At 45.4% G+C, this 27,470-nt stretch overlaps 2 protein-coding genes across 4 annotated transcripts in view; both read left to right on the top strand.

Annotated features, from left to right (window-relative positions):
- LOC114601057 (disintegrin and metalloproteinase domain-containing protein 2-like) overlaps nt 1-17,976 on the top strand; it is a 45,993-nt gene extending 28,017 nt beyond the window's left edge. For 2 of the 3 annotated variants that reach the window (XM_077933423.1, XM_077933424.1), the window contains exons 15-21: nt 542-650; nt 2,402-2,585; nt 5,068-5,148; nt 7,773-7,890; nt 9,172-9,331; nt 10,357-10,401; nt 17,249-17,976. In XM_077933423.1, coding sequence (XP_077789549.1) covers nt 542-650; nt 2,402-2,585; nt 5,068-5,148; nt 7,773-7,890; nt 9,172-9,331; nt 10,357-10,401; nt 17,249-17,333 — 782 coding nt within the window. In that variant the 3' untranslated portion in view covers nt 17,334-17,976. Of the gene's footprint in view, nt 1-541; nt 651-2,401; nt 2,586-5,067; nt 5,149-7,772; nt 7,891-9,171; nt 9,332-10,356; nt 10,402-13,466; nt 13,569-17,248 lie in introns of those variants that run through there. The other variant, XM_028738061.2, reaches the window with a different exon arrangement.
- Nucleotides 17,977-24,541: 6,565 nt separating this feature from the next.
- ICE1 (interactor of little elongation complex ELL subunit 1) overlaps nt 24,542-27,470 on the top strand; it is a 40,275-nt gene continuing 37,346 nt past the window's right edge. The window contains exon 1 of the mRNA XM_028738066.2: nt 24,542-24,823. Coding sequence (XP_028593899.2) covers nt 24,731-24,823 — 93 coding nt within the window. The 5' untranslated portion in view covers nt 24,542-24,730. The remainder of the gene's footprint in view (nt 24,824-27,470) is intronic.

Genomic DNA, 27,470 nt, shown 5'->3' on the forward strand with positions numbered 1-27,470 from the left:
CTTCGGAGGGTTCGCGTTGCTATCGCTGAAGCCAAGGAGCCTGCATTCGCTCCATAAGACGCACACACATTTCCCCTTAATTTTTGGAGGGGGGAAAATGCGTCTTATAGAGCGAAAAATACGGTAGCTCTCCTGCTCCTTCTGCCTCTTTCTACAGGAGGTTATACTGTATATAGATCCGTCATAGCTAGTAGCTATTTATAGACCTACCATTCATAATTTTGCTAGTCCACTTCTAAATCCATCTAAGTTGGTGGCCTTCACTACATGTTGCAGTGATCTTCATTGTTTAACTGTGCTGCATGAAGAAAATATTTTAAATAACAAAACTATTCTGCTTCAGTGAAAACAAAGAGTCTTGCAGCACCTTCAAGGCTAACAAATTTATTATTTCCGGAGGGAAATCCAATATATCAGACTTTATGCATCAGACTGATATGTTTTTACACATATGAAAGTATCTGTTAAGAGCATTGCTAACAGAAAACTATTAAATGTTTCATTTTAGTCCTTCTAATCAAAATCCTTTTAATGTTTATAGAGTCAAAAAGTGCTCCGCAAGCATGTTATGAAGAAATTAATGGTGAGACAGATAGATTTGGACACTGTGGGATTGACATAAGAAAGGGATTTAAGACTTGTTCTTTGCGGTATGTGATTAGGAAACAGAAGAAACTGTGGCAGGATGTTTGTGGGCTGGCGGCTTGGGCATCTTCTATGGTGCATGTTTTTACTGTTGATATAGTATCAAGGTAGCCAAGTGGAGTGAGTTGTCAAGACACTCCCACAGGGACTGGGACACCCAGTTGGAGGCTCTTGTGTCACTAGCTGAGGGACAGCACTGGGTTTCTGACCCTGACGCTGGTGGTCAGTCCGACTAAACTGTGGTTGACAGTCAGGTGTCTGCTGAACCACATCCTACAGCATCTAGGCCCATGGTGCTGGAGCCAGGATTGTCATCGGCATCTTTTCCCCCCAAGACCAAGTAACACAGTGTCTACCACACTGTTAGTCCAACGGTGCAAGAAGCACACCACATGGGAGGTCATGGAGGTTTACAAGCCCTCAGTTCACTTCCAAGCAGGGGTGGATCTTGGTAATATGATGCCCTGTGTGAGGCCCAAATGTGACGTGTTCCCCACTCCACCCTAAGCTGCCTTCCAAAAGCCGGAGAAGGGAGGCACCGAGCTTTGGGAAGGAGGCACAAGACTCCCTCCCACCTCCTTCCTAAAGCTGGGCAAGTGCTAACTAGGCTTTGGGAAGGAGGCAGGAGGACTCTAGGATCCTGCCAGAGCCCTCATGCCTCCTTCCCAAAGCCCAGTGCTTACTTTGGGAAGGTGCACCCTTGACTCCTGTGCCCTGGGCGGGGGAACCAGTCGTGCTGCCCTAAATCCACCTCTTTTCCAAACCTTGTTGCACACCAGGCTCTGTCTCTGTAACAAGGGACGTGGGTGGCACTGTGGTCTAAATCACTGAGCCTCATGGGTTTGCTGATCAGAAGGTTGACGGTTCGAATCCGCATGATGGGGTGAGCTCCTGTTGCTCTGTCCTAGCTTCTGCCAACCTAGCAGTTCGAAAGCATGCCAGTGCAAGTAGATAAATAGGTACCACACACACAAAAGCAAAACATACTGCAGCTAACTGAACACAACCAACCAAGCATTGGACCCTCAAATCTCTCGCAATGCCATCATAAATGAATAGATATCTAGAGGACCTACCCACACAATGCTGACATAAAAACCCTGCACGAATACTACACAACTGAACAAAAGATCAATATGTCTCTCCCCTTTCCTCTCTCTTTCCCCCCAATCGCATATGTGTCTAGTACCAAATGTTAACGAACTGTGAAAAAAACTCTATGAATTGAAAGCAGAGACACTATGAATTGAAAGTAGAGACACTGTACTTTTTTGTCTGTTTGTTTGATACACAATAAAATCTTTAATAAAAACTAATTTAAAAAACAGAGGACACAACACAAAAGAAAAATGGATTGAGGAGAAGGAAGGATTGATTGATTGATTGATTGATTGATTGATTGATTAATTGTAGATTGCCTTTCACGAAAATGATTATAAGGTGATTCACATAAGAAAATCAATACAGCAAAACCATACAACAACAACAAATTAAGATATACCAAAATATATCGGTTGGGCACAAACTGTTGGGCAATAATCTTTGATCCAGATGTTTCAAAGGTTGAGGAATGACAGCCCCTCCCATTTGTCATCTGAGTAACAAAAGCATGCATTTTTAGGTAACATGTTCAAAAACATACTTCCGTTGTCAAATCTGATATTTTGAAGGTGAAAAAAACAGATATTTCCAATACATAATCCCCAACTCTTTGCAAATGTGTGATCCTGTTCTTTTCTCCAAATGCCTTTGACAGGGATATCAAATGTGGAAAGTTAATTTGCCTCTATCCAACCAGAAATCCTTATGTTGACATGGACGTTCCAGTTCTGTACATTCCGTTCCAAGATACCCTTTGTATATCTCTGGACCTTCAACAACCAGAGGGCTTTCCGGACCCAATGCTGGTGAAAGAGGGTACAAAATGTGGAACTGAAAAGGTAAGGGATACAATCTGACACAGCATGACTATTACTGTTACTTAAATGTTGTCCTAAAGAGCAGCACAAGCAAAAGGAAGACCACTGGTCTCATGCTTGAAGAACTTAAAATCTAAATTTCCGCTATGAGGAGACAGGTATGATGGGCTGGGCGTGATGGGAGAAGCAGAGATGGAAATCAGCGAATGCAGTTAGACGTTGTTTGTTCATAAAGTGTCTAAAGCAGGGGGACGGGGGACCTCAAGTCCAGGGGACTTAATGCAGCCCTGCAGACTTTTCTGTCTCCTCAGGCCACGCCCCCTCCACAGATCTTACCTCTCGTTGGCCATGCCCTCCTGGACTGCTTTTGCTTGGCTGCAACAAGTCCCTGAGCAGTGCTGACGCCTCTTGCCTGCCTGGGTGGAAGAGGGGAGAGAGGGGTGCGCATGTGAACCCACACAGCACGGCCACAGACTTGCACGGCCGGCTTCTGTCACCCCTCTTGTTCCATCCACTTTAGCATATGGCCCTTGGAAGACTAGGGAGGGAACGGCCTTTGGCCTGGAAGGGGTTCTTTGTCCTGGCCTTCAGGTATTTACATGTTTGGCTTCCTTTCGGTTGGGGATGATGCAGTGCCCCTCCTGCCATGGTGTTCTTCCTCCAGTTCTTCCTCTTCCTTTTCCTCTTGCACCAGACTGAGCCCAAGCAAGAGTTGCTACTACTGCTGATTTCAAAGAGGAAGCAAGTGAGAAAATAGCTGCTCATTGTAGCGGCCAGAGACATGACCACTATCTTCCCCCTAGCAGCTGTCAGCATCGCCATTGAGCCAGTGCCACCAACTGGACTCATCCACTTCCGCCCCGACTGGGCTAGGCGAGCTGGGTAGCACTTCCAGAGACCACCTTTTACACAGGAACAGGTCAAAGTGCTGTGGACTCACAGCTTAGAGTTGTGAGCACCGGATTCACTCCAACAAGAAGACAGTCGTCGCACAGCAGAGTATAGCAGAGTATAAACGACTCGGAGAGCAGCTCTGTAGAATATCTTCTTTATTCTATCTACAACTAAATACACAACTATATACAGAGCTAAAGGAGGTCTAAACGAAAAATGCTGAACTGCACTGAGTGTCTGCAGCTGCTCTTAGCAGCAACCTTATCTATACACACGATCTCTCTCTAACACTCAGTCTCTCTCTCTCTCTCTCTCTCTCTCTCTCTCTCTCTCTCTCTCTGACACTGACACTGACACTGACATGTGAGGCTGGAGCGGAAGTAGTAGAGAACAGAAAACTGCCCCCTCCTCTCTGGAGAATCAGCAGATTCTTGGATATGGGAGGGTGAAATCTCCTCAGCAGCCACTTGCCACTCACTCCTTAATCTGTCTGCAGGCTCCATTAGCTGCCCTCTGACTTTCTTTTTTTTTATTTTCAAAGATCTTTATTGAAACTTAACATGTATACATAATAACCGCGACGGGACGACGAAGAGTGAGGCTGAGGAGGGGCTGGCGCCGCCGTATTAAGGCTGCAATACACGCCCACTCGGACGCACCTGGTTGGGTGCCTGCCGATGGGCGTGGGCGCCAGCCAGGTAAGTGGGAGGCAGGGGGCTAACGCCCCCTGCTAGAGGCGGGGCTCGGGCTCCCGCCCACAACCACTCCCCTCTCTTCAGGAGGGGAGTCTTAACCAAAATTCTCAATGATTCCCTCACATAAAATATAATATCTAAATTACAAAAGCTGCATAATTATACACCTAATTATAAAACCCACCTCCCACCCTCTGCTTCCCTCCATAGCAATTCAACTACTTTATATTTCTTTCTACCTCTTTTTCCTTGCATTCTGTAATAAATTATTTTTGTTAAATTCTGATTTTTCCTTCTTTCTTTATTTGTTTTGTTATCGCTTACCTTTTTTATTCTAAGCCTATTAACATGTCACTTTTAGAACAATATTTTGACATATAATCTTCGAAATACTTCCACTCCATTCTTAACTTTTGATTTGATTGATAGCTTATAATTGAAGTTAATTTTGCCAATTGTATATACTCACTTAATTTACAAATCCACTCTTCCTTGGTTGGTATGTCCTGAGATTTCCATTTAGTAGCAATCACTACTCTGGCAGCTGTGCCCTCTGACTTTCATAGGAGGTGGAGGAGACTGGAAGAGGAAAGGGTTTTTAGGCATCAGTGCTGGACAAGAGGATGGGATGAAAGCAGGGCATTATGGTTAATCTTGTCCCCCACCCCCCAACCTCCCCTGATAATGCGGTTTTCCTGTAAAAAGGGTAGATCTGGATTAATGGAGGAGGGGAAAATACAGACTAGCACTTCGATGCAGATGACACTGTACATACAATGGAAAAATCTTGCATACAGATCTCGCAATAAACACCTGTCTGGAAGCACTCATAGATGCAGTCTGGTGAATGCAAAAGGTCTGTTGCAGGGCAGCAACTCTTCTGAAAACTGAAAATTGGTTCATTTATTTTTAAGGTTTGTCTCAAACAAGTATGTGAAAAGTATGACGTCTTGAAATATGATTGTGATCCTACAAAAACGTGTTTGGGGCATGGAGTAAGTAAAACGAATGTTATATTTTCCATGTTGGTGTTTCTGCTATAAAAAGGAGGTGGTGGTGTTTTCCTTCAGAAACTATTTGGTGTTTTCTTGTGTGCTTGAAAGAATTGGTTGTACATATGCAAAAGATTGAGGTGGTGGAGTTCTGATGTGGTGGAGTGAACTGTCCTATTTCAGACTGCAGCTGGGGAGTTTCATTTTTTACTAAAACCACTGTGTGGGTAGAAAAACTAGCGCAGCAAGAAGAGTTCAGGTTAACCTTCTAACTGCTGTGTTAATTTTCTACTTGCAAGGAGTTAATATGGGAACTTTTCTAAAAATCTCCAATGCATAGCTTGAAGTGGTACAGCCAGCTCTTACCACTTTAGGATTCTCCATTCTCCTTCATGTGAAGATATCCAGCCGCAGACACTCAGGGTGCTTGACACGTTTCTGAGGGCAGCCATAGAGATAAGAAAACTAGATGACACACTGTGCCCCTTCCTGCTTCCTGAGCTCCTCCAACGTGCCATCAGCGGTGGTGCAAGAGAAAGCCTTTGCAAGGTGTCTTACCTTTGCATCACAGTCCTGAGCTGGGAGGAGAGACAGCGTTTCTTAATCCTTATAGAATGATGGCCTGGGAGGAGAATTTTCTCTCCTCCCAGCACACTGATGGGAAGGGAACCCCCCCCCCCAATCTTTCGCAGGTGTGATTGTATGATTTCAGGTATGTTTGCGGGGGGGGGGAGAGAAATAGAGCTACTTGCCTGCACGTGTGTCTCTGGTCTGCATGTGTACTAAGCATGTGTACTTTATGTGTGGTAACTTCAGAATTTGCATGATCGCTTTTGCCACAACCACTGTTGGCATGTGATCTGTAGATGGTTGACCAGTCTTGAATGTAGCCCATGGGCTGAAAAACATTAGCCATCACCCCTGACCTAAATGCATGCTTTCCACTGCTAATTGTGAGATCAAGGCATCTGTTAACACATTCTAACACATCCATGACTTGGTCGTGGATAGAGGAATTGATCTGGCATACATAACAGAGACTTGGTGGGACATGGCAGATGGGGCTATTATTGCTGCTGCTCGTCCACCAGGTTTCTCTTAAGCACTGCAACCCAGGGTATGTGGGTGGCAGAGTGGTGGTTATTGCAGCAATTTTTAGGAAGTCATTAGTTTTCACCGGGCATCCTATTAAAGAGACTCAGTTTTCTGAATGCATGCTCTAGAAGTTGAACAGGATTCCTATTGGGGTACCGACCTCCCCACTGAACCAAGAATTCCCTGCCTGAGCTGCTTCAGGTCATGGCAGATGTTCTGCTGGAGACACCTAGTCTGGTGCCCCTAGGGGATTTGAACATCCATGCTGACATGACCCTACACGGGACCGCTTGGGACTTCGTGGAAAGCATGGCCTTCATGGAGCTGTCCCTGAATAACTCTGACCCTACTAATAACAATGGACATGCCTTAGCTCTGGCGTTTACCGCTGTGGATGTGGGTGATCTGACATTAAGTTCCAGAACAACAAAAGAAGTGCCATGGTCAAATCACTTCCTGGTGCAACTAGACTTCTCTGTGACCCTTCCCCTCTGCAGGGAGGTGGGACTGATTTGAATGGTCACTTAATGGATCCAAATGACTTCCAAAGAGTGGTGGGGGTGTCTTGTTCCCATGTTGATGGCCTCTCAGCTGATTCCCTCTGGACCCAGCCATTATGGCCAATTATTATCTAGTCTCAGCTGTTCCATTCTTGGGCAAGGTAATTGAGCAGGTGGTTGGTCAACAACTCCAGGCATGTCTAGAGGGTGGGGAACATTTGGATCCCTTCCATTTAAATCAGAACCTGTGTGAGTGTCTGGAAGCGGCTGGAGGATGGAAGGCAGCTAACAGATTGAGGTTGAATCCCAACAAAACAGAAGTACTGGTCCTGGAGGACAGGGGGCAGGACTTCCTAGCCCTGAATGGGGTAACTGCCCTTGAAGGACCAGGTGCTCAGCCTGGGAGTCACAGCTGTCCATGGAGGCGCAGGTTAATTCTATTTTCAGGGCAGCTGTCTACCTGCTCAATCTGGTATGCTGGCTGAGACCCTACCTCCCTGCACACATGCCTTGGTTATCTCTTGATTGGACTACTGCAGCACACTCGATGTGGGGCTACCTTTGAAGGTCCAGCTCCAAGGGCCTTCTGGTGGTTCCTGCGAAAAGTGAGGTTACAGGGAACCAGGCAGAGGGCCTTCTCAGTAGTGGTGCCCTCTCTGTGGAACACCACGCCCTCCCATCAGATTTCAAGAAGTTAAGTAACTATTCAACCTTTAGAAGACACCTGAAGGCAGCCCTGTATAGGAAAGTTTTTAATGTTTAATGTTTTAATATGTTTTTGTATATGCTTGAAGCAGCCCAGCGTTGCTGGGGCAAACCAGTCAAATGGGTGGAGTACAAATAATGAAGAAATAATAATAATAATAATAATAAATTAGTACTACTACTTTACGCTTAATTTTATTTTAGACTAGAACTGATGCCCTACTCAGGAAATAATAAGAATAAAGTTTTCTTAAAGCATATTTTTCTTTTTAAGATAAAGCACGTAAGCAAGGAGTAAATGTTTGCTATTCCTCCCCCTCCCTTCAGATTTGCAACAACAAAAGAAACTGCCACTGTGATCCAGGATGGGCACCTCCAAATTGCAAGGAAAAAGGAGGCCCCCTCGGAGGAAGCATTGACAGTGGGCTTCGCATGCTGGCTTCTGGTTAGTAAAAGCAAGACCCTCCATCCTGACAAACAGCTCTGCTGCAGTAGTTTCCAAACTGTTTAGAATTAGGACCCACCTTTCACCTCAACCCATGGGACTGGGTTTGATTTTTGTTTTAACCCATTCATTCCCCTCTTTATTCTTCCCTTGAATTTTCTGTCTTTCTCAAGGCAGAAAGATGAGAAGTGACAGCACATTAGCTTAATAATCATTCCTTCTTCCAAAGGAACTTTAGGATTGTAGGCTGTGTGTTTATGAGAGTCAGTGTGAGTGAAATGTTTTAGAATTCTTGGTATCTGAACCAAACTGCAATTCCCAGGAAATGGGGAAAGGGTGGCAGTTAAGCTGGTATGAAATTGGTATATGTTTTCAGTATAGACATAACCCCTCTCTCCATCCCTGTATTTCTAGTTCTCTTTCAAAGAGCAAAAGTGAAAAGCAAATGTTTTAGTACTACTACCCCTCCCTAAACCAGGCTGTGATGGACTTGTGGATTCTGATGGGCCAGCTGAATCCCTGTGGACTAGTACAAAGTCAACGTGGGTGTGGTGTACTTGCTGATGTACGATTAATTGGGCCAGAACAAAACTTATTGGTGCCAGAGTAAAAAATCCAAACAATACCTTCTTCTTCTTCTTGTAATAACCCTGGAGCACAGGAGACACTCGACCAGGAGACACTCTTGCCCAAACTCCAGTGAAAGGAACAGGAGCTGTACATGAGGATAGCACTTAGACACAGAAGAGAGAGAGAACACTGCAGAGAAAGAGGCTAACACATTCCTAGTGCTACCCAGTTACTGCTTTTCTGCTGTAAGCTGCAAGCAGAACTGCAATTGATTTCCTACATCATTAGTAGTAGGGCATTTTTCTATGTGTATAACCTGCTATGTTCTGCTGACACCTGTGGATTTGACATAACTTCTGTCTGCAGCTTCACTGTGACCTTTGTGAAGGATGCCATTTTATAACCCCATTTTATATATATTTTTAGCCTTTTAATTTAACACTTTTCCAGCTCTTTATTTTTTAATGAAAGAGAGGAATGGTGCTGTAAAACTGTGTTACTCCAATATTACATTTTTATACCACAATAATGCTAAATTAAAAAATAAAAAACCTTCCTGGTTGTTGCTGTTTTAGCAATGTGGAAAGAGTTTGCTTCCTAATCTTTAAAAAAATTCTATAAAATTGGAGCGTTGGGCAGTGCCACGCTAAAAATGTCTAATGCGGCAGTTCTCCTGGTTCAGTCTTTGCTGTGAAATTTGTTTCCATCTAGATATTACAGAAAGAGCCATTGAAGACAACATGCGGACGTGGGTGCTCCTGAGCATATTTCTCTTTCTGCCCATTGTGGTTGGGTCAGCCATCCTGATTGTCAAATGGGCACGAATCAGCAACTACTTCATAGAGGACAGCGGGTCCCTGGGTGATTCCGAGTAAGTCACTTTGGCCACAGTTTATCAGGGCCTGCCCTGTACACACCTGAAATCTTCTGGTCCATCAACAATTTGGTCAAGTAGGACCTGCAACAGAATGCAGTCTTCTTCAGCCATGGCCACCTCCACATGCCCTTTCCCCTCTTACCCACTTTTGCATTGGGCTGTGGGGGCTTTTGGGGGGGGGGAGTCCCTTGCTTAGGGATTTTTCCTAATATTTTTGTTGTGTTTCTGCAAACCTTGGGGTTCTTCTGAGCCTGCTGACGCATGAGAGCTGCCATTTCAGCTACATAATAACACAGATACGAGTTTGCTGTTAGTATATATTGGGAGGGCTGTATATACCTCCAGATGTGGTTGACCATACTGGAGGGAGATGATGTCCAACAACAAAAGAAAGAAAAGCAAGGATAGGAAACCTGTGTTGTTGTACTGCAACAACCCATTATGGCTAGTGGTCAGGAAAGATGGGAGGTGTAGTCCAGCAACCTCTGAAGGGCCATAGGTTGCCCACCCCAGTACATATAATAATAATTAATTTTCAGACTGTATAGTAAAGCTAACTCCATGACAAAGCCGAGGTATGCTTATCTGTATATAATTAAGGTTAAGTACCGGTAATCTTAGGGATGCGGGTGGCGCTGTGGGTAAAACCTCAGTGCCTAGGACTTGCTGATCGTATGGTCGGCGGTTCGAATCCCCACGACGGGGTGAGCTCCCGTCTTTAGATCCCAGCTCCTGCCCACCTAGCAGTTCGAAAGCACCCCTAAGTACAAGTAGATAAATAGGTACCGCTTTATAGCGGGAAGGTAAACGGTGTTTCCGTGTGCTGCGCTGGCTCGCCAGAGCAGCTTCGTCATGCTGGCCACGTCACCCGGAAGTGTCTGCGGACAGCGCTGGCCCCCGACCTCTTAAGTGAGATGGGCGCACAACCCTAGAGTCGGACACGACTGGCCCGTACGGGCAGGGGTACCTTTACCTTTACCTTTACCTTACCGGTAATCTGAATTCTCATTACATTTCAGTTCTTATACTATATCCGATGAATATAGCATGTCAGACAAAACAAGGTAAGCTTCAACTAACTTAAAGTATACTGGTTAAAAACAAACTAACTTTCCTTCCAGAGCTGGTTGCAGTCTAGAAAAGGATCACTCCCTAATTTATTTTCGCCCTTTGTGATAGTGAAACATGGATTAAATTGTCTAGTTTTCCCCACCAATTAAGGAAGGACTGGGTTTCTCTGCAAAATCTGCATGTTACCTTTCCTTCCAAGGAGCCTCAAGGGAACACACAGTAAAATAAGACCTGAAAATAAACATGGGCAGAGCAGTCTTTTACTCTGGTTACTCAGGGCTTTTGCGTGGGGGTGGCCAGAGAGTGATTCTGTTGTTTTGCCAGCAAAATAACTGTCATATCTACTATTCAGTCTCACTCTACACCAGTCCAAAAATTAGAAGTCAGCTTGGGATGCGAGGGCGATCTGGCTGCGACATCTGTCACCCCATTGATCGCCAGAGTTGATTCGGCTGATCTGGCTGGCTAGGCGGGTGTCCCCTTCCTCCCTCACCGCTCCATGTGCATCCCTCCCGAAGCTGCGCGCTCGGTGGAAGAGGACGACCATCCCAGATAGAAAGAGTGTACCGTTCTTCGGTCAAGGGTATACAATAGCTGCGCTCCCCTGCTAGAACCTACAAACGAGCTCAAAAATTAGAAGTCAGCTTAATAGTAATATTAGGCACAGCATTCCTGGAAAACCATCAAAGCCTACCAATCCTGGACTCCACCAGCAATGATGCCCACAGGCTGCCCCCACATGCAGCCAATGGACTCATGATGATGAATTCCTGTTCCTAGCACACCCACTGCATCATCAGACACACAATGTGCATCACAGTGTCCCCCAGTGTCACAGATCTAGTGGCACAGCCAGCAGTCAGCCCTCTACTGCTTGTCTCCAGGCACCCCTACAAGCCAGACTGCTTGAACTCACAGCTGTTGATCTTTTAGCACAACACACAAAGGGGAGGAAGGAGAACCCCCACAACACAGCACCCATATAGCTCTGGGCTTAGGGGGCCTTCAAAGAGCACTCACATTCGTCCTGAGCTGAGACTAAGGTTCAGGGCCCACCCAAGGTTATCCAAGGCCAAGAGTAGAAGATGCAACAGGCAGAGTCACAGACACCCCGCAACAGCCATCAGCCTCCAGTTGATCATTGCACTGAGTGACAGATTGTGATGCAGAAAATGAGAGTTACAGATAGGTAGCCGTGTTGGTCTGCCATAGTCAAAACAAAAAAAAAATCCTTCCAGTAGCACCTTAAAGACCAACTAAGTTAGTTCTTGGTATGAGCTTTCGTGTGCATGCACACGTGTGTATCTGAAGAAGTGTGCATGCACACGAAAGCTCATACCAAGAACTAACTTAGTTGGTCTTTAAGGTGCTACTGGAAGGAATTTTTTTTGTTCAGAAAATGAGAGTTTGTGCCACATCAAGGTTGAGGTGGAAATACCCTTACTCAGCTTTTGTATACCTAACTGGGGGGAAATCCAACAGTGATGTCAGGGGTAAAAGAAAGGGAACTTTTAGGAGGCTGCCGACATGGATTCCAGCCCAGGGCATTTCCTGAACCAGTCAGCCAAAGCAACACAAAAGGATGACACAGCTCATGGGGCATTGATTTTCCCTGAGACCCTCATCATTAATACCAAGAGGAGTCCATCAGTACCTTAGAAAGTGGTACTATAGACAGCAGATTATTTGGGCAATTTTTATATTAGGGCACCAGCTTGATGTTAGGAACACTTTTGCTATAACACAACCCCAAAGAGGCGGGCCTCACTTGTGGTTGACATGGAACATGAGTTGGGATGGATCATACCGCATGCAGGAATCAATCGCACAACCCCAAGCCTTTCTAAACAAGGAGGAATTTTGCTCGTCTCCTGGAGGGGACTGTCAGGCAGGATTCCAAAGAATTTTTTTAAAAATGTTCATGACTTTTGCTATTCTATGGGAATATATGACTATGAGTCTCCTTAAATTATAGATCATAAATATATAAATACTACAACTACAAACAAAAGACTCATTAAATACTGTCCTATTAATGACAGCGATGTTTGCTTTTTCTTATTTTCTTTTGAATTTTTTGTTTAGAGCATTATACATTCTTATATTATTATTCATCATTACTCAATTTTAACTGTATTTGGTCTGTTTAAAATATATGATAGTATCCGTTCTAATTGTTTAGATACTGTTTTCTCAATTCGCATGGTTTCATCAATTCAAAAATATTAAATGGCACACCTAAAACTTTGCCAGCCTTACCAGTGTGGTGCCCTCCAGATGTTTTGGAGTGCAGCTTCTGTTGGCCTCAGCCAGCATGGCCATTTGATGCCAGGGCTGAAGGGAGTTGTGGTCTGAAACATCTGGTGGGCACCACGTTGGTGAAGGCTGAACAAAGCAGTGACAGGCATAGCTTGGGAAACTGTTTCATAACAGCAGCAGAACTTCCAGGCAAAACCTCACACTAGATCTTGTCTCTCATAGAAAAGGTACAAAGCAGGGCCAGTCCACCCAAGTGGCAAGGTAAAGCGACTGCCACAGGTAGCAGGATTCATAGGGGCAGCAGATTTGCCCTCCAAAGTACGCATCACCTCCTGCTGCTGCTGTGGTGGCAGTGACAGCACTCCTTGGAGGCCGGATCTGTGCTTTCTTTGGCAGCCCACCCCCCATGCCACCTCTACAGCGGCCTGTTGGTGAACAGGTCTCCTCCGACTCTTGTTCCCAATGCACAGCTTTATTCCCCCCAGTTCCTGATATAGATCTTCACTCAGCCCTTCCTCCCTGACAGAGGTGCCAGGTTGTGGTTTGCCTTAGGGGCCAAAGTGTCTTGGGCCAGCCCTGGTACAGAAATTTCAAAGCCTATGCAGGGAGTGGAGAGGCTTCTATGCGAGAAGATGGTTTTTCCAATCTCTTCTCCATCTTTCTGGGTGGTGCTAAGGAAATGCAGAGGCACCAGTAATTTTTTTGCCTCATTTTGTAGATTCTCCTTATTGTATTGCTCCATCATGTCTTCTCTCTCCTCTCTCCTCTCTCCCTCCTGCCGCCCCTGGCATGTGAGCAGCTTGAGCAACCGAGAAGACACAACGTGACCAGACCTGGGCCAGGCTCCTGCTGTTTATATGACTTGTAGCTGCCTAATAAATTACTGCTTGCTTATACAGTACAGGTGAAAAGTATTCTGTGAATGGTTCTCCAGGTCCTTCTTTGCATTTGGATACAGCATGCAGGGGCTTCATTATGGGCTGCCATCAGCAGGTGCATGCTGAGACTGCAAGTCCTGCCAATTACCCATCAAAGCTCTACCTAAAAGCAAAGTTTGTATTCTTAGGCACACATCCAAGCATTCTTCACAGCTAAAGTTGCCCCCCCCCCAACCAGCTCTTAGGCTTACCAGCTGTGTAGAAAACAGAAATGAAACCGTTACAGTGGTATCTTGGTTTACGAACTTAATCTGTTCCGGGAGTCCTTTCTTAAACCAAAACCATTCTTAAACCGAGGCGCGCTGTCCCTAATGAGGCCTCCTGCCGCTTGTGCCCTTCCACCGTTCTGATTCCGCTCTTAGACCGAGGTAAAGTTTGCAAACCGGGACACTACTTCCGGTTTTGTGGAGTTTGTAAACCGAATCATTTGTAAACAGGACTGTTCTTAAATCGAGGAACCACAGTACTTTGTCCCCTTCTTCCAGCTTTACAGTGATTTTTGTTTGTGAATTAAACTTTGTCGCCTTGCACACTACTGCTAAGACAGGTGATCTGGGAGGGAGGAGCAGAATGGCAGCGCAAATCTTATGTCCCAGCCAACCTAATTTACTGAGGGCAGCTGCTCTTTTCTGGCACCTGTTCTGGTAATTTGGGTTTGAGGACTCATTGAAGCCTGGCGCAAACACACACAAAGGGTGGCAAAGCAGGGCTGGTGTGGGGTGTGGCCTGGGAAGACTCTTAGATCTAGAAAGCCGAATGTGACCTGGAGCCTGAGGTTCTGGGTTCCCTCTAGTCACCCGTTATCCAGAGCCACCAGCCTGATGTCTGTGGAAACTACAAGTCAAGCAGCTGTGCTGGCAGCTCCAAAGTGACCACCCCAGGCACAAGCCTGGGCAGTGTGTCTGGAGGTCTTGGGCTGCCCAGATAGCAGGGTCCCCCTCTTAGCCTCACTGATGAGGTCCAAAGGAAAGCACCAGCTTGGCTGCAGGAGTTGCCAGACAGAGGTGTACAAGGTACCATCCAACCGTTTAGAGACTGCACTCTGGATTTGTGTGGGGTTTCTCCTGAGCATTCTCTTCGCCAATGATGCCTTGCAAGGCAGCAGAGATTTCAGATCAGCTTCCTTCTCCTACATACAGGGAACTAGGCAGAGGGCCTTCTTGGTAGTGGCGCCCACCCTGTGGAAGGCTCTCCCATCAGATGTCAAAGAAATAAACAACCATCTGACATTTAGAAGACATCTCAAGGCAGCCCTGTTTAGGGAAGTTTTTAATGACTGATGTTTCAATGTCTTTTTAATCTTTTGTTGGAAGCTACCCAGAGTGGAAGGGGAAACCCAGCCAGATGGGAGGGGTATAAATAATAAATTACTACTGCTACTACATACCCTCCCAGGTTGCTGAGCTCCATCTGCCCCTCATTTCCCATGCACATACATACATACATACATACATACATACATTGTTGTTGTTTAGTCGTTTAGTCTTGTCCGACTCTTCGTGACCCCATGGACCAGAGCACGCCAGGCACTCCTGTCTTCCACTGCCTCCCGCAGTTTGGTCAAACTCATTTTAGTAGCTTCGAGAACACTGTCCAACCATCTCGTCCTCTGTCGTCCCCTTCTCCTTGTGCCCTCCATCTTTCCCAACATCAGGGTCTTTTCTTCTCTTCTCGTGAGGTGGCCAAAGTATTGGAGCCTCAGCTTCAGGATCTGTCCTTCCAGTGAGCACTCAGGGCTGATTTCCTTCAGAATGGATAGGTTTTCGCCCAACCTCACACAAATGGCTTCCTGATTGCTCCCAGAGTCAAAAAAAAACCTCCCATTCCTTATCTGGCACCTCTCCTCCGCTTTCCGGTGTTCATGCCCCAAGAAAATCCCGCCCATGACTTTTGTCTCACCTTGAACGCCCTCAGCCCCTTAAACACATCCTGCTCTACCCTTTCCCCTTGGCTGCCCTTTGATGATGCTAACCCTCTCTTCCTTTGAAAACTAAGGGCTTAGCAACACTTATCTTTGGTCCCACTCTTTCAGGCAGAGGTCCAGGGCCCACGCTTTAACGCTCCGTGTCAGAGCAGTTTGCCGGGGGGGAAATACTTGTTAAAGCTGAATCAGTGCAAACATCCATTTGGGTTTTCCACTGATTGACATTTGCTCCAGTTGAACTTTAAAGAGAGTGTTTTACAGGGAATGCTCCAGAGCAGGCTTCCTCACACTCGGCCCTCCAGATGTTTTGAGACTACAATTCCCATCCCCCTAAATAACTTTAGGGCAAATGCTTCTATCAAGGATACATACAAGGGTTCCCAAACTCTGTTGCAATACTCAGCACCTGTTATGGGCTCAGGTAAGTGATTTCAACAGCCTAAGTCAATTATCAGTCAAGCCTAGCAGCAACCTGTCTCTGGCATAATCCAGGCACCAGATGTTTCACAAAAGTACATGCAGTATATGTTCTGTCTCTCCCATCCCCATCCTTGTGTTTCACACTCCGGACTTTCTTCAGTGGAAGTTTGCAGCAGCCCAATATATTTGCTCTTCTCTGAGCAGTGGAAAGTTCCCAGGTGTGGTCCCTACCCAGGTTTGGTCTCCTTTGGAAGGAAATCACTGGAGACTTAATTTGTGTTTTGTAATATTTGAGCTTATTTACAAACATGCAGGTTGAGCATAAGTGGAGGCCCTGCTTAAGCATTCCAGTAGACAGCTAAATACCCCTGTCCCTTAATGAGGTATCCGGACGAGATGGCCAGCACCCTAAAATACTGTGCGCCCAAACACAGGGCTAGCAGACTCCAGGGATTAATCGGCAGCCCTTATGGCAGCCTTTTCCTTCTCTATAATGTCTTCTTTGAATAATTTAGGGCTTATCCACACTGGCACAGCCCACAATTTAAAGCTCTGTGTCTGAGCACCTCTTTCTAGCTCTGGAGCAGGCTTCCTCAAACTCGGCCCTCCAGATGTTTTTGGCCTACAACTCCCATGATCCCTAGCTAGCAGGACCAGTGGGATGGGAATTGTAGTCTCAAAACACCTGGACGGCCGAGTGTGAGTAGGCCTGCTCTGGCACTCTTTAAAGCTCAACTGGAGCAAATGTCAATCAGTGGAAAACCCAAATGGATGTTTGCACTGATTCAGCTTTAACAAGTGTTTTTTTCCCCAGCAAAGTGCTCTGACATGGAGCGTTAAAGCGTGGGCCCCGGAGCTCTGCCTGAAAGAGTGGGACCAAAGGTAAGTGTTGATGAGCCCTTAGTTTTCAAAGGAAGAGAGAGGGTCATCAAAGGGCAGCCAAGGGGAAAGGGTGGAGCAGGGTGTGTTCAAGGGGCTGAGTAAATGGTGAATGGATGCAAGAAATAACAAGACCATAAAATAAAGCTGAATTTTTCATAAAGTGACGAAAATAACTGTTTACTTGGCCGTTTTCCTATGTTGCAAAGGCTGAAATTTCAATTCGGTGGAGGAGGGTCAAGATATAAAGTGATATGCATGAAATTTTAAATATAGCTATATAATCTCTATTGTAGTAAGATAAGACCTTTGGAGCAGGCATTTAAAAAAAAAAGTTTTCTATGAACCGCCTTAATGATTTATCATCCATTCCCATCAAAACGTCTCGGTAATAATGGTCACATTTCTTTCTTCCCTCAGCATTGGTGCACGCTGTGGCAAAGAGGGAAAGACCCTGCACCCACAGAGTGGACATGGTCATCTATTAAAAAATAAGAGCAGATGAAGATTGTTCTTTGACAGAAGGCACAGTCATCCATGTAGACCTGTGTCTTGGGCGGATCCAGTAATCCTAGGTTCCACTCTATCTTGTGCCAGCCCTCCTCCAGCCCTCCAGTGCCTAAGCCAAATCCAAACTACACCCGGAATCAAGAGTTGGTGGGCCTTACCAAGGCAACCAGGAAAAGACCAAGGAGCTACAGAGTGGACGTGGTCATATGTTAAAAAAAAGCAGAGCAGATGAAGATTGTTCTTCGACAGGAGGCATCATCAACAACTTGAGTAGGGATCAGTGAGCTGACAAACTACTTATTGAGCATTCATCTTGACTTGCTTGCACAAAGCTTATGCAGAAGTTAGATTATATCTGGACTTTATACAGCAATCTGAATGACTGAGCACTTTAATCCAATTTAACTGCACCAACCTAAATCTCCTGTGCACACTTGAATCCCTCCCACAAAATACCAACAAGGAGGTGGCCAGAGAGAATGGCAGCTTACTCAGACAGGTGCTGGGCTGCGACTAGGCGGCTGGCAGCTGGGGAATTCCTATGCCGGCCACTTGGGTTGGCAGGCTTTCCCACCATCCATTTATTTGATTTCTGACCAACACAGGCAGGCTAAATAAAAGACTCCCAATTCTTCTCATTGTACTTGTATTGTTATTTACGTTTAACGCACAGCCTTCTATTACCCTAACTTGTTTTCATGTACTCTAACAAATTAACATTTGCACGTTGTATTTTACAAGGATCAGTTTAATTCCACATGGAGATTGTTATTTGGACAATATGTTTTTAGGTAATCTTTGAATATTTTCTTTTATTTACAAATTCAATGAACGATGGTATAAAAATGCAAATTCTTGTTTTGTATCCCACCCCCCTTTCTTGTCTTAATCTTTTCTTTTTTATCTTTATTGAATTAAAATACAAATATATATACATACATAAAGATAATTAAAAAATAATAATGCAGCCAGTCTAAGTGGGCTGGGCTTCACTCCGGTCTGCTCCCAGCCTATAAAGGCTGGCTGTGCCCAATCCCAGTCGGCTGAAGAACATCCCTCCTTTCGCACCCTATTCAGTAATACTGTGAGTTTTGTAGGTTAACCTTTTGCTTCCTAGGGTACTGTGTTTGTGGACTCTGCTATGGTTCTATAATGGTTGCTGTTTTTGGAACCAGGAAGCAATCTGCAAACAGATTGGCCCCATTTGCAGGTTTTGCTTTCCCCATAGCAACAATCACTATTTGTTGCCATTTGTTGTTAATATCCGTTGAAAATATTAATATTTTCCTTTTCTGGTGGTTAATCTTAAACAGGGGTTAGCAAACTTTTTTTGGAGAGGTCTGGTTCACTGTCATCCACATACTGCCAGAACCACCTTTTGTGAATCGAGAGCAGTTTCCCCTCTTTACCTGGCCTCATAGTCATTGTGGATTAGCAGGAGATGCTGCAGAATAGAAAGCAGATGCTGCTCTGCGTTGACTCGTTAACTTGCAGGTTTTGCCTAAGCCTAATCCAACCTCCACCTGGAATCAATAATCCACAGGGTGGACATGATGAACATAGCTGCCAAGCGTCCCTTATTTGGCGGCACAGTCCCTTATCCCAGCGCCATGTCCCGCTGCTGTCCCTTATTGATGATGTCCCTTAAATAAGCTACTGAAGGTAATGGGGCCCTTTCTATGTCCAGCTGTGCTTTGTCAACAACAAATTGTTGCTGTTTTTTTGTGTTTAATATATGCTGTATGGTAATTTATGGACCTAATAGGTATCTAAAGCCATTTGCACGCAACAAAATATGTATTTTATCAAAGTAATTGTTGATCCCTTATTTTGGCTGCTGATCCCTTATTTTCGAGGCTGCTGGTCCCTTATTTTCAAATCTGTAAGTTGACAGCTATGATGATGAACTTCATGAAGAATTTGTAGTAATTCTCAAAGGTGCCCAGGGTGGACATGGTCTTATAATCCTCTTCAACAACTGAAATGTCCTCTGTGCACCAGATAAGCTCAATATAAACTTAATATAAGATTGTGATATAAAGTGACACCCCTTCCTTGAATCACTATCTATTAAATACTGTTAAAAGTTAAGTACTTGGGTATTACTATGACAAATATGAACAGTACATTGTTCCTAAATAATTATGTCAAAACATGGGTTGAAGTTTAAAAAGATATGTCAAGATGGGACAAGTTAAAATTGTCATTGCTGGACAAAATTTCACTAATGAAAATGAATGTTTTGCCTAGAATGATGTTTTTATTTCAGACAATACCTATTGTGACTAATGATTTGTCGCAGAACATCCATCCCTTCCTGCTCTATTCAGTAGTGCTCTGGGTTTTGTATGCTAACCTTTTCCTTCCTGGGTTACTGGCTTTGCTGGAGTTCTATCACATCTGCTGTTTTTGGAGCTGGAAAGCAATCTGCCTGCAAACAGATTAAAAAAAAATCTTTATTGAAAGTTCAAAAAGTACATCATAATATGTGCACTAAACATGGTGAGACACAAAGAAAAAAGAGAAACAGAAACAGAACCCTGTGTAGAAAAGATGATAAAGGGGGGGGGGGATCCAAAACTGTATATTTTACAATGTTGTAAAATATTGTACTTCACCAGATCTTAACCTATTACAGTATTTGTAAGAATGGATTCCAAAAATCACTGAATTTGTCCATAGCAAGTCTGTGTTTATAGGCAAGTTGTTCATATGTTGGAATTTGTATAAGTCTTCAGTCCAATCACGGAAGGGAGCCACATTATCCCTATAACATCTCCAACAGTTAAATACCTTTGCTAGCCCTTTTTAAACAAATGTAATGGGGTCAGGTATATTCTAAATATTTTGTTGTTGTTGCAGGAGCCTCAAATTAAGGTCCAGAGACACCCTTGTTATGCTTTTTAATTTACTTAAGCAATTATTTATTTATTACTGTTTCACTGTATTCTTGTGAATCGCTTTGGGACGTTACGTTACGGGAAGTGATCCGTACACTTAATAAATGAAGCTGACAGGTAGTTCCATTTTTGGTCTTGGTTTGAGCAGACCTGCCAAGCCATAAAGTTCATCAGGTGGCCTTGGGCAAGTCATGGTCTTTCAGGCTTTCTAGGCTTCTTTTGACTATGAATAGAAAATGAGAAATTCATGAGCTCATTGACATAAGAATGGGATAAAGGTACCCCTGCCCGTACGGGCCAGTCTTGACAGACTCTAGGGTTGTGCGGCCATCTCACTTAAGAGGCCGGGGGCCAGCGCTGTCCGGAGACACTTCCGGGTCACGTGGCCGGCGTGACAAAGCTGCATCTGGCGAGCCAGCGCAGCACACGGAAACGCCGTTTACCTTCCCGCCAGTAATAATAATAATAATAATAATAATAATAATAATAATAATAATTTATTATTTATACCCCGCCCATCTAGCTGGGCTTCCCCAGCCACTCTGGGCGGCTTCCCAAAGAATCTTAAAATACTATAATACATCAAACATTAAAAGCTTCCCGAAACAGGGCTGCCTTCAGATGTCTTCTAAAAGCCTGGTAGTTGTTGTTCTCTTTGACATCTGTTGCGAGGGTATTCCACAGGGAATGCGCCACTACCGAGAAGGCCCTCTGCCTGGTTCCCTGTAACTTGTCTTCTCGCAGTGAGGGAACCGCCAGAAGGCCCTCGGTGCTGGACCTCAGTGTCCGGGTAGAACGATGGGGGTGGAGACGCTCCTTCAGATATACTGGACCAAGGCCGTTTAGGGCTTTAAAGGTCAGCACCAACACTTTGAATTGTGCTCGGAAACGTACTGGGAGCCAATGTAGGTCTTTCAAAACCGGTGTTATGTGGTCCCTATTTATCTACTTGCACCCGGGGGTGCTTTCGAACTGCTAGGTTGGCAGGCGCTGGGACCGAGCAACGGGAGCGCACCCCGCCGCGGGGATTCGAACCGCCGACCTTTCGATCGGCAAGCCCTAGGCGCTGAGGCTTTTACCCACAGCGCCACCCGCGTCCCTAAGAATGGGATATGGGATAGTAAATATGATTATTATTAATAATAATTTGTAGAGCAAGCAAGGGGAACTTTTAGCAGTCCAGATGATGCTGAACTACAGCGCACATTGGCCATGCTTGATGAAGCTGGTGGGATTTGTTGTTCAGCAACAACTGAAGGATCTAAGGTTTCCCACAGCTGGGAAACAGTGAGTTGCTTTAAATATAAGCACTATCATGTAGCTTGATTTTGGAAGACTGTGTGTAGTTGCAGTTGTTGAACATACCTGGCTGAAATCCCACCTTAAGACATTTTGCTGCCTGTATTGAAGTCCAAATTATGTGTGTGCACACACATACACACCAGCTCAGGTGTACAAAGTCTTGCTCCACTATTCAGATACAACAATTCCTGTCTTCATGTAATCTTCCCTGCTCTTGCAGGCCAGTTTTGCCAGGCTACAATACAGTCTAATCCATATTTATTTGGGTAAAATCCTGTTGAAAAGAACGGGACTTCTAAATAAACATGCATAGGATCGGACTTTCTAACAGCCATGCTATTCAAGATACTTATGCATACTTACTTTGTAGTAAGTTCCACTGGACTCAGTGGAACTTACTTCCATTTAATCATTCAGATAATCAGAGTCCAAAAGTTTATGTGCAACAGAGACATGGAAATGTGCTATCAATTAACACATTCAGTGTGATTCCATGACAGATAAATGACTGATATATGAGGATAGTCTCATAAGCAAAAGCAAGATGGAGACAGCAGTGTGCCTGTTTTCTGAAGTCTAGCAAAAATAATCCCCATGTGGAAAGTTTATTCTAAATATAATAAAAGTTTCAAGTCAAGTTGAAACTTTGTCCCATTCCACAATGAAAATTTTACAATTTATTCTGCACACTTCTGACTGCATTGCCCCAGCCACTTTGGGCCGCTTCCAGCATATATAGAAACATAATAAAACATTAAACATTTTTTTAAAAAACAAACAAACCCTTCCCTATACAGGATTGCCTTCAGACGGCTCGGGGGTCGGAGAGCTCCATACCTCCAACATTTCTACCAATGAAAATAGGGACATCCTAAGGAAAAGCAGGAGATTCCGGGACCAAATCAGAAACCGGGAAGGCTTCTCTAAATCAGGCACTGTCCCTGGAAAACAGGAACACACGGAGGATCTGTTGTGTATGCCATGTTGATAGTCAAGATGACGCCATTCTTAATGGGCAGAAGTAGCTGCAGCATTGAACTCATACACAGCTCGTGTTGATACCCACAAATTGGCCTGCTTGGATGGTACCCTTAACTGTGAGCTTGGCGCGCTGGGCGCACAGCCCAGAAAGGGGAAAGAAACATTGGTAATCTTTGGGGTATCAGCCACTACTTGCGTTCTCATGTAACATATGCTGTCCTACTGTATAAAGAATGTATCCATAGATAACTTCATGAACAAAGGCACTGAACAGGGAACTCTTCACATGTTCAAAGGCACTGAACAGGGAGCTCTTCACATGCCCCAAAGGTACTGAAAAGGGAACTCTTCACATGCTCAAAGCCACTGAACAGGAACTCTTCACATGCTCAAAGACAGCCCCTCTCCTTGCTGTGGTGAGCAATGGGTACTTTCTCTTTTAACAAAGCACTAGAACATTTGACTGTGTCGACCACAGCAAACTATGGCAAGTTCTTAAAGAAATGGGAGTGCCTGATTACCTCATCTATCTCCTGAGAAATCTCTATGTGGGACAAGAAGCTACAGTTAGAACTGGATATGGAACAACTGGTTGGTTCAAAATTCGGAAAGGAGTAGACAAGGCTGTATATTGTCTCCCTGCTTATTCAACTTATATGAAGAATTCATCATGCGAAAGGCTGGACTGGATGAATCCCAAGCTGGAATTAAGATTGCCAGAAGAAATATCAACAACCTCCGATATGCAGATGACACAACCTTGATGGCAGAAAGTGAGGAGGAATTAAAGAACCATTTAATGAGGGTGAAAGAAGAGAGAACAAAATATGGTCTGGAGCTCAACATTAAAAAAAACTAAGATCATGGCCACTGGTCCCATCACCTCCTGGCAAAGCGAAAGGGAACAAAAGGAGGCAGTGAGAGATTTTACTTTCTTGGGGTGCATGATCACTGCAGATGGTGACAGCAGTCACGAAATTAAAAGATGCCTTCTTCTTGGGAGAAAAGCAATGACAAACCAAGACAGCATCTTAAAAAGCAGAGACATCACCTTGCTGACAAAGGTCCGTATAGCTAAAGCTATGGTTTTCCCAGTAGTGATGTATGGAAGTGAGAGCTGGACCATAAAGAAGGCTGATCGCCGAAGAATTGATGCTTTTGAATTATGGTGCTGGAGGAGACTCTTGAGAGCCCCATGGACTGCAAGAAGATCAAACCTATCCATTCTGAAGGAAATCAGCCCTGAGTGCTCACTGGAAGGACAGATCCTGAAGCTGAGGCTCCAATACTTTGGCCACCTCGTGAGAAGAGAAGACTCCCTGGAAAAGACCCTGATGTTGGGAAAGATGGAGGGCACAAGGAGAAGGGGGCGACAGAGGACGAGATGGTGGGACAGTGTTCTCGAAGCTACCAGCATGAGTTTGACCAAACTGCGGGAGGCAGTGGAAGACAGGAGTGCCTGGCGTGTTCTGGTCCAGGGGGTCACGAAGAGTCGGACACGACTAAACGACCAAACAACAGAACGCGTCACTTGGCTTCAGAGGACTGCCTGACCTAATGGCTGGGTAAGGAGTTGAACCCTGGTATCCCAGGTCCAAGCCCGCCCCTAGTGCATTGGCTTGTGCTTTTTGCCTGCACTTAAAAATATTTTTATTTTTATTTGTTTTAAAAAAATAATATATTTTTAAGAATGTGACGTCACGCGCACCGCCACTCGCCTTTCTTCTACTTTTTGGCCTGCCTGCGATCCCGTCCCCAAACTTTGCCCCCCCCGTCAAAAAAAAAACAGCGAGCGTCGCGCGCGGCATGTTGGGATTTGTAGGCCTCTCCCTTGCCGGTTCCTTGGCAACGAGGGAAGTCGTCGCCATGGTTCCCCGCCTGACCTTTCCTAGTGCCTTGTCGGAGGACGGAAACCCCTTCACAGCGGCGGATCTAAGGGCAGAGTCCCTTCAGCGGGTGGCTGAGAGAACCATTGTCGTTCTATGCCTGGAAAAGCCTAAAAATATTATATATATATCGTTTCTGTTAGGCAGCGCCAAGGACAGCTTTTCCACCGGGGTGGTGGGGACCTTTCCCGCTGGGCGTCGCGTCTCGGGGCTCCCGGAGAGGACCTTCCTTGCTTCTGCCTCCGGATTCCGTCACTGGTGCCGCTGCCTCTGCCGCCCGAGGCTGGTCGGTGACCGGCGACGGATGGGCCAAGGCGGCAACCATGATGCCCGGGGAGACCCCGCCCGCCGCGGCCGCAGCGGGGATCGCGGCGGAGGCGGCCACGGCCTGCGCCAACTGCGGGGCCCTCCAGCAGGTAGGGAGCGAACCCGGGGGCTGGTGGTAGGCTTCTGAATTCAGGCCAGTGCCCTGAAACGTGCCTTGGGGCATGTGCAGAGTTCCCTGTTCGGTGCCTTGGGGCATGTGAAGAGTTCCCTGTTCAGTGCCTTGGGGCATGTGAAGAGTTCCCTGTTCAGTGCCTTGGGGCATGTGAAGAGTTCCTTGTTCTGTGCCTTGGGGCATGTGAAGAGTTCCCTGTTCAGTGCCTTGGGGCATGTGAAGAGTTCCCTGTTCGGTGCCTTGGGGCATGTGAAGAGTTCCCTGTTCAGTGCCTTTGTGCATGTGGTCCCTATTCAGTGCCTTGAGGCATGTGTAGAGTTCCCTGTTCAGTGCCTTGGGGCATGTGAAGAGTTCCCTGTTCAGTGCCTTGGGGCATGTGAAGAGTTCCCTGTTCAGTGCCTTGGGGCATGTGAAGAGTTCCCTGTTCGGTGCCTTGGGGCATGTGAAGAGTTCCCTGTTCGGTGCCTTGGGGCATGTGAAGAGTTCCCTGTTCAGTGCCTTTGTGCATGTGGTCCCTATTCAGTGCCTTGAGGCATGTGTAGAGTTCCCTGTTCAGTGCCTTGGGGCATGTGAAGAGTTCCCTGTTAAGTGCCTTGAGGCATGTGAAGAGTTGCCTGTTCGGTGCCTTGAGGCATGTGAAGAGTTGCCTGTTCGGTGCCTTTGACCATGTGAAGAGTTCCCTGTTCAGTGCCTTTGTGCATGTGGTCCCTTTTCAGTGCCTTTGGGGCATGTGAAGAGTTCCCTGTTCATTGCCTTGGGGCATGTGAAGAGTTCCCTGTTCAGTGCCTTGGGGCATGTGAAGAGTTCCCTGTTCAGTGCTTTTGAGCATATGTTCCCTTTTCAGTGCCTTGGGGCATGTGAAGAGTTCCTTGTTCTGTGCCTTTGAACATGTGAAGAGTTCCCTGTTCGGTGCCTTTGAGCACATGAAGAGTTCCATGTTCTGTGCCCTGGGACGTGCCTCGGGGCATGTAAAGAGCTCCTTTTGGACCTGCCTGATTAGGAGCTGCTCACATACTCTTGCATGTGTTGTCCAAATGCTAGACTTCCAGGCAGCTTTGGAGCTGGGGCAACGTTGAAGCCTCGGCGTGTATTTATTTCCCCTCATCAAACCTAATTCACCGCTGTTTCACGAACTTCGAAAACAAGTGTCACTTTCCACATATTTTGCTGTGTGGTCTGTTTTTAAAAGAACGTACTGAGGACGTACTGTATAAAAAGATTGTGTGAATTGAATTGAATTGAATTGTTTTAGTGAGGGGAAAGCACATTAGTCAAATTAAAGTGGACTGTGGCTAAATAAATCTATCAGGTATCAATAACATTTTCTGTTAGATAATGAAGTTTACATTGTGGTCTTTCCTAAGCAGCCTAGTAAACATTTTTGAATACACATTTATTCATTTGCTAAGACTACTTTGACTTGCTTGTGATCTGCCCTTATTTTGTTTAAAGGGCCTATTGGTGATTTGAACTTAAAGGACTTAAAGTAGGTTTCTTGGTAATTTTTTATATTGTTAGTCATTCCCTGAAAATAAATATAGCTTTAAAATATATGTGTATGCAGTGAGAAATACAGCTCTATAATCTAAGGAACCTATTTTGGCTTTTGCTACTGGGAAAACAGGACTAAAATAAGCCACCACCACCCCCCAAAAAATGGGAGGGGGGGAACTATTAGTGCTGTTGTAAACAAAAACAAAACTTTTATTATCTCAGCCTTATTGTACAGAACACCATATACCTCATAAAATTAAGTAACAGCAAACTTTTCAATACACACACAGTAAGGTTGCAGTCCTAAATACACTTACCTGGAGTAAGCCCCTTTAAAAACCTTGGGACTTGCTTCTTAGTTAACCCTTTCAGCCTGATCATTTGCATATTCTGCTAACAACAGACAAAGTCCGCTACCCTAAAGGGAAAGGTAAAGGTACCCCTGCCCGTACGGGCCAGTCTTGACAGACTCTAGGGTTGTGCGCCCATCTCACTCAAGAGGCCAGGGGCCAGCGCTGTCCGGAGACACTTCCGGGTCACGTGGCCAGCGTGACATCGCTGCTCTGGCGAGCCAGAGCCGCACACGGAAACGCCGTTTACCTTCCCGCTAGTAAGCGGTCCCTATTTATCTACTTGCACCCGGGGGTGCTTTCGAACTGCTAGGTTGGCAGGCGCTGGGACCGAGCAACGGGAGCGCACCCCGCAGCGGGGATTCGAACCGCCAACCTTTCGATCGGCAAGCCCTAGGCACTGAGGCTTTTACCCACAGCGCCACCCGCTACCCTAAACTCATATATAATTACTTTATATGCTATTCGATTCTAGTAAGTAATATATCTTTGAAATTCTAGCAAAACTCAATACCATTTTCCTAATTGCACCATTGTCTGAAAGAGCCATAGCTTCCTGAACATAAAGGTTTTAATGGGATCATTGCTTCCCATTGCTGCGACTTTGAAGTCCATTCGTGAAATTCCATTGCTTGCTGCAAAGTGAGAATGAGTGAAAGAACATATTTGTGTTTGTGCATGTATATGTCAGCCGAAGGAGAAAGCCTTCTGAGGTACAGTTTAGCATAGGAATTTGTAGTACAGCTCACCTATTTTTCCTTCGTCCCTTAATTGTAGTTT

Source organism: Podarcis muralis, chromosome 8 (genome assembly GCF_964188315.1).
Source record: "Podarcis muralis chromosome 8, rPodMur119.hap1.1, whole genome shotgun sequence".
Classification (NCBI taxonomy): Eukaryota; Metazoa; Chordata; class Lepidosauria; order Squamata; family Lacertidae; genus Podarcis; species Podarcis muralis.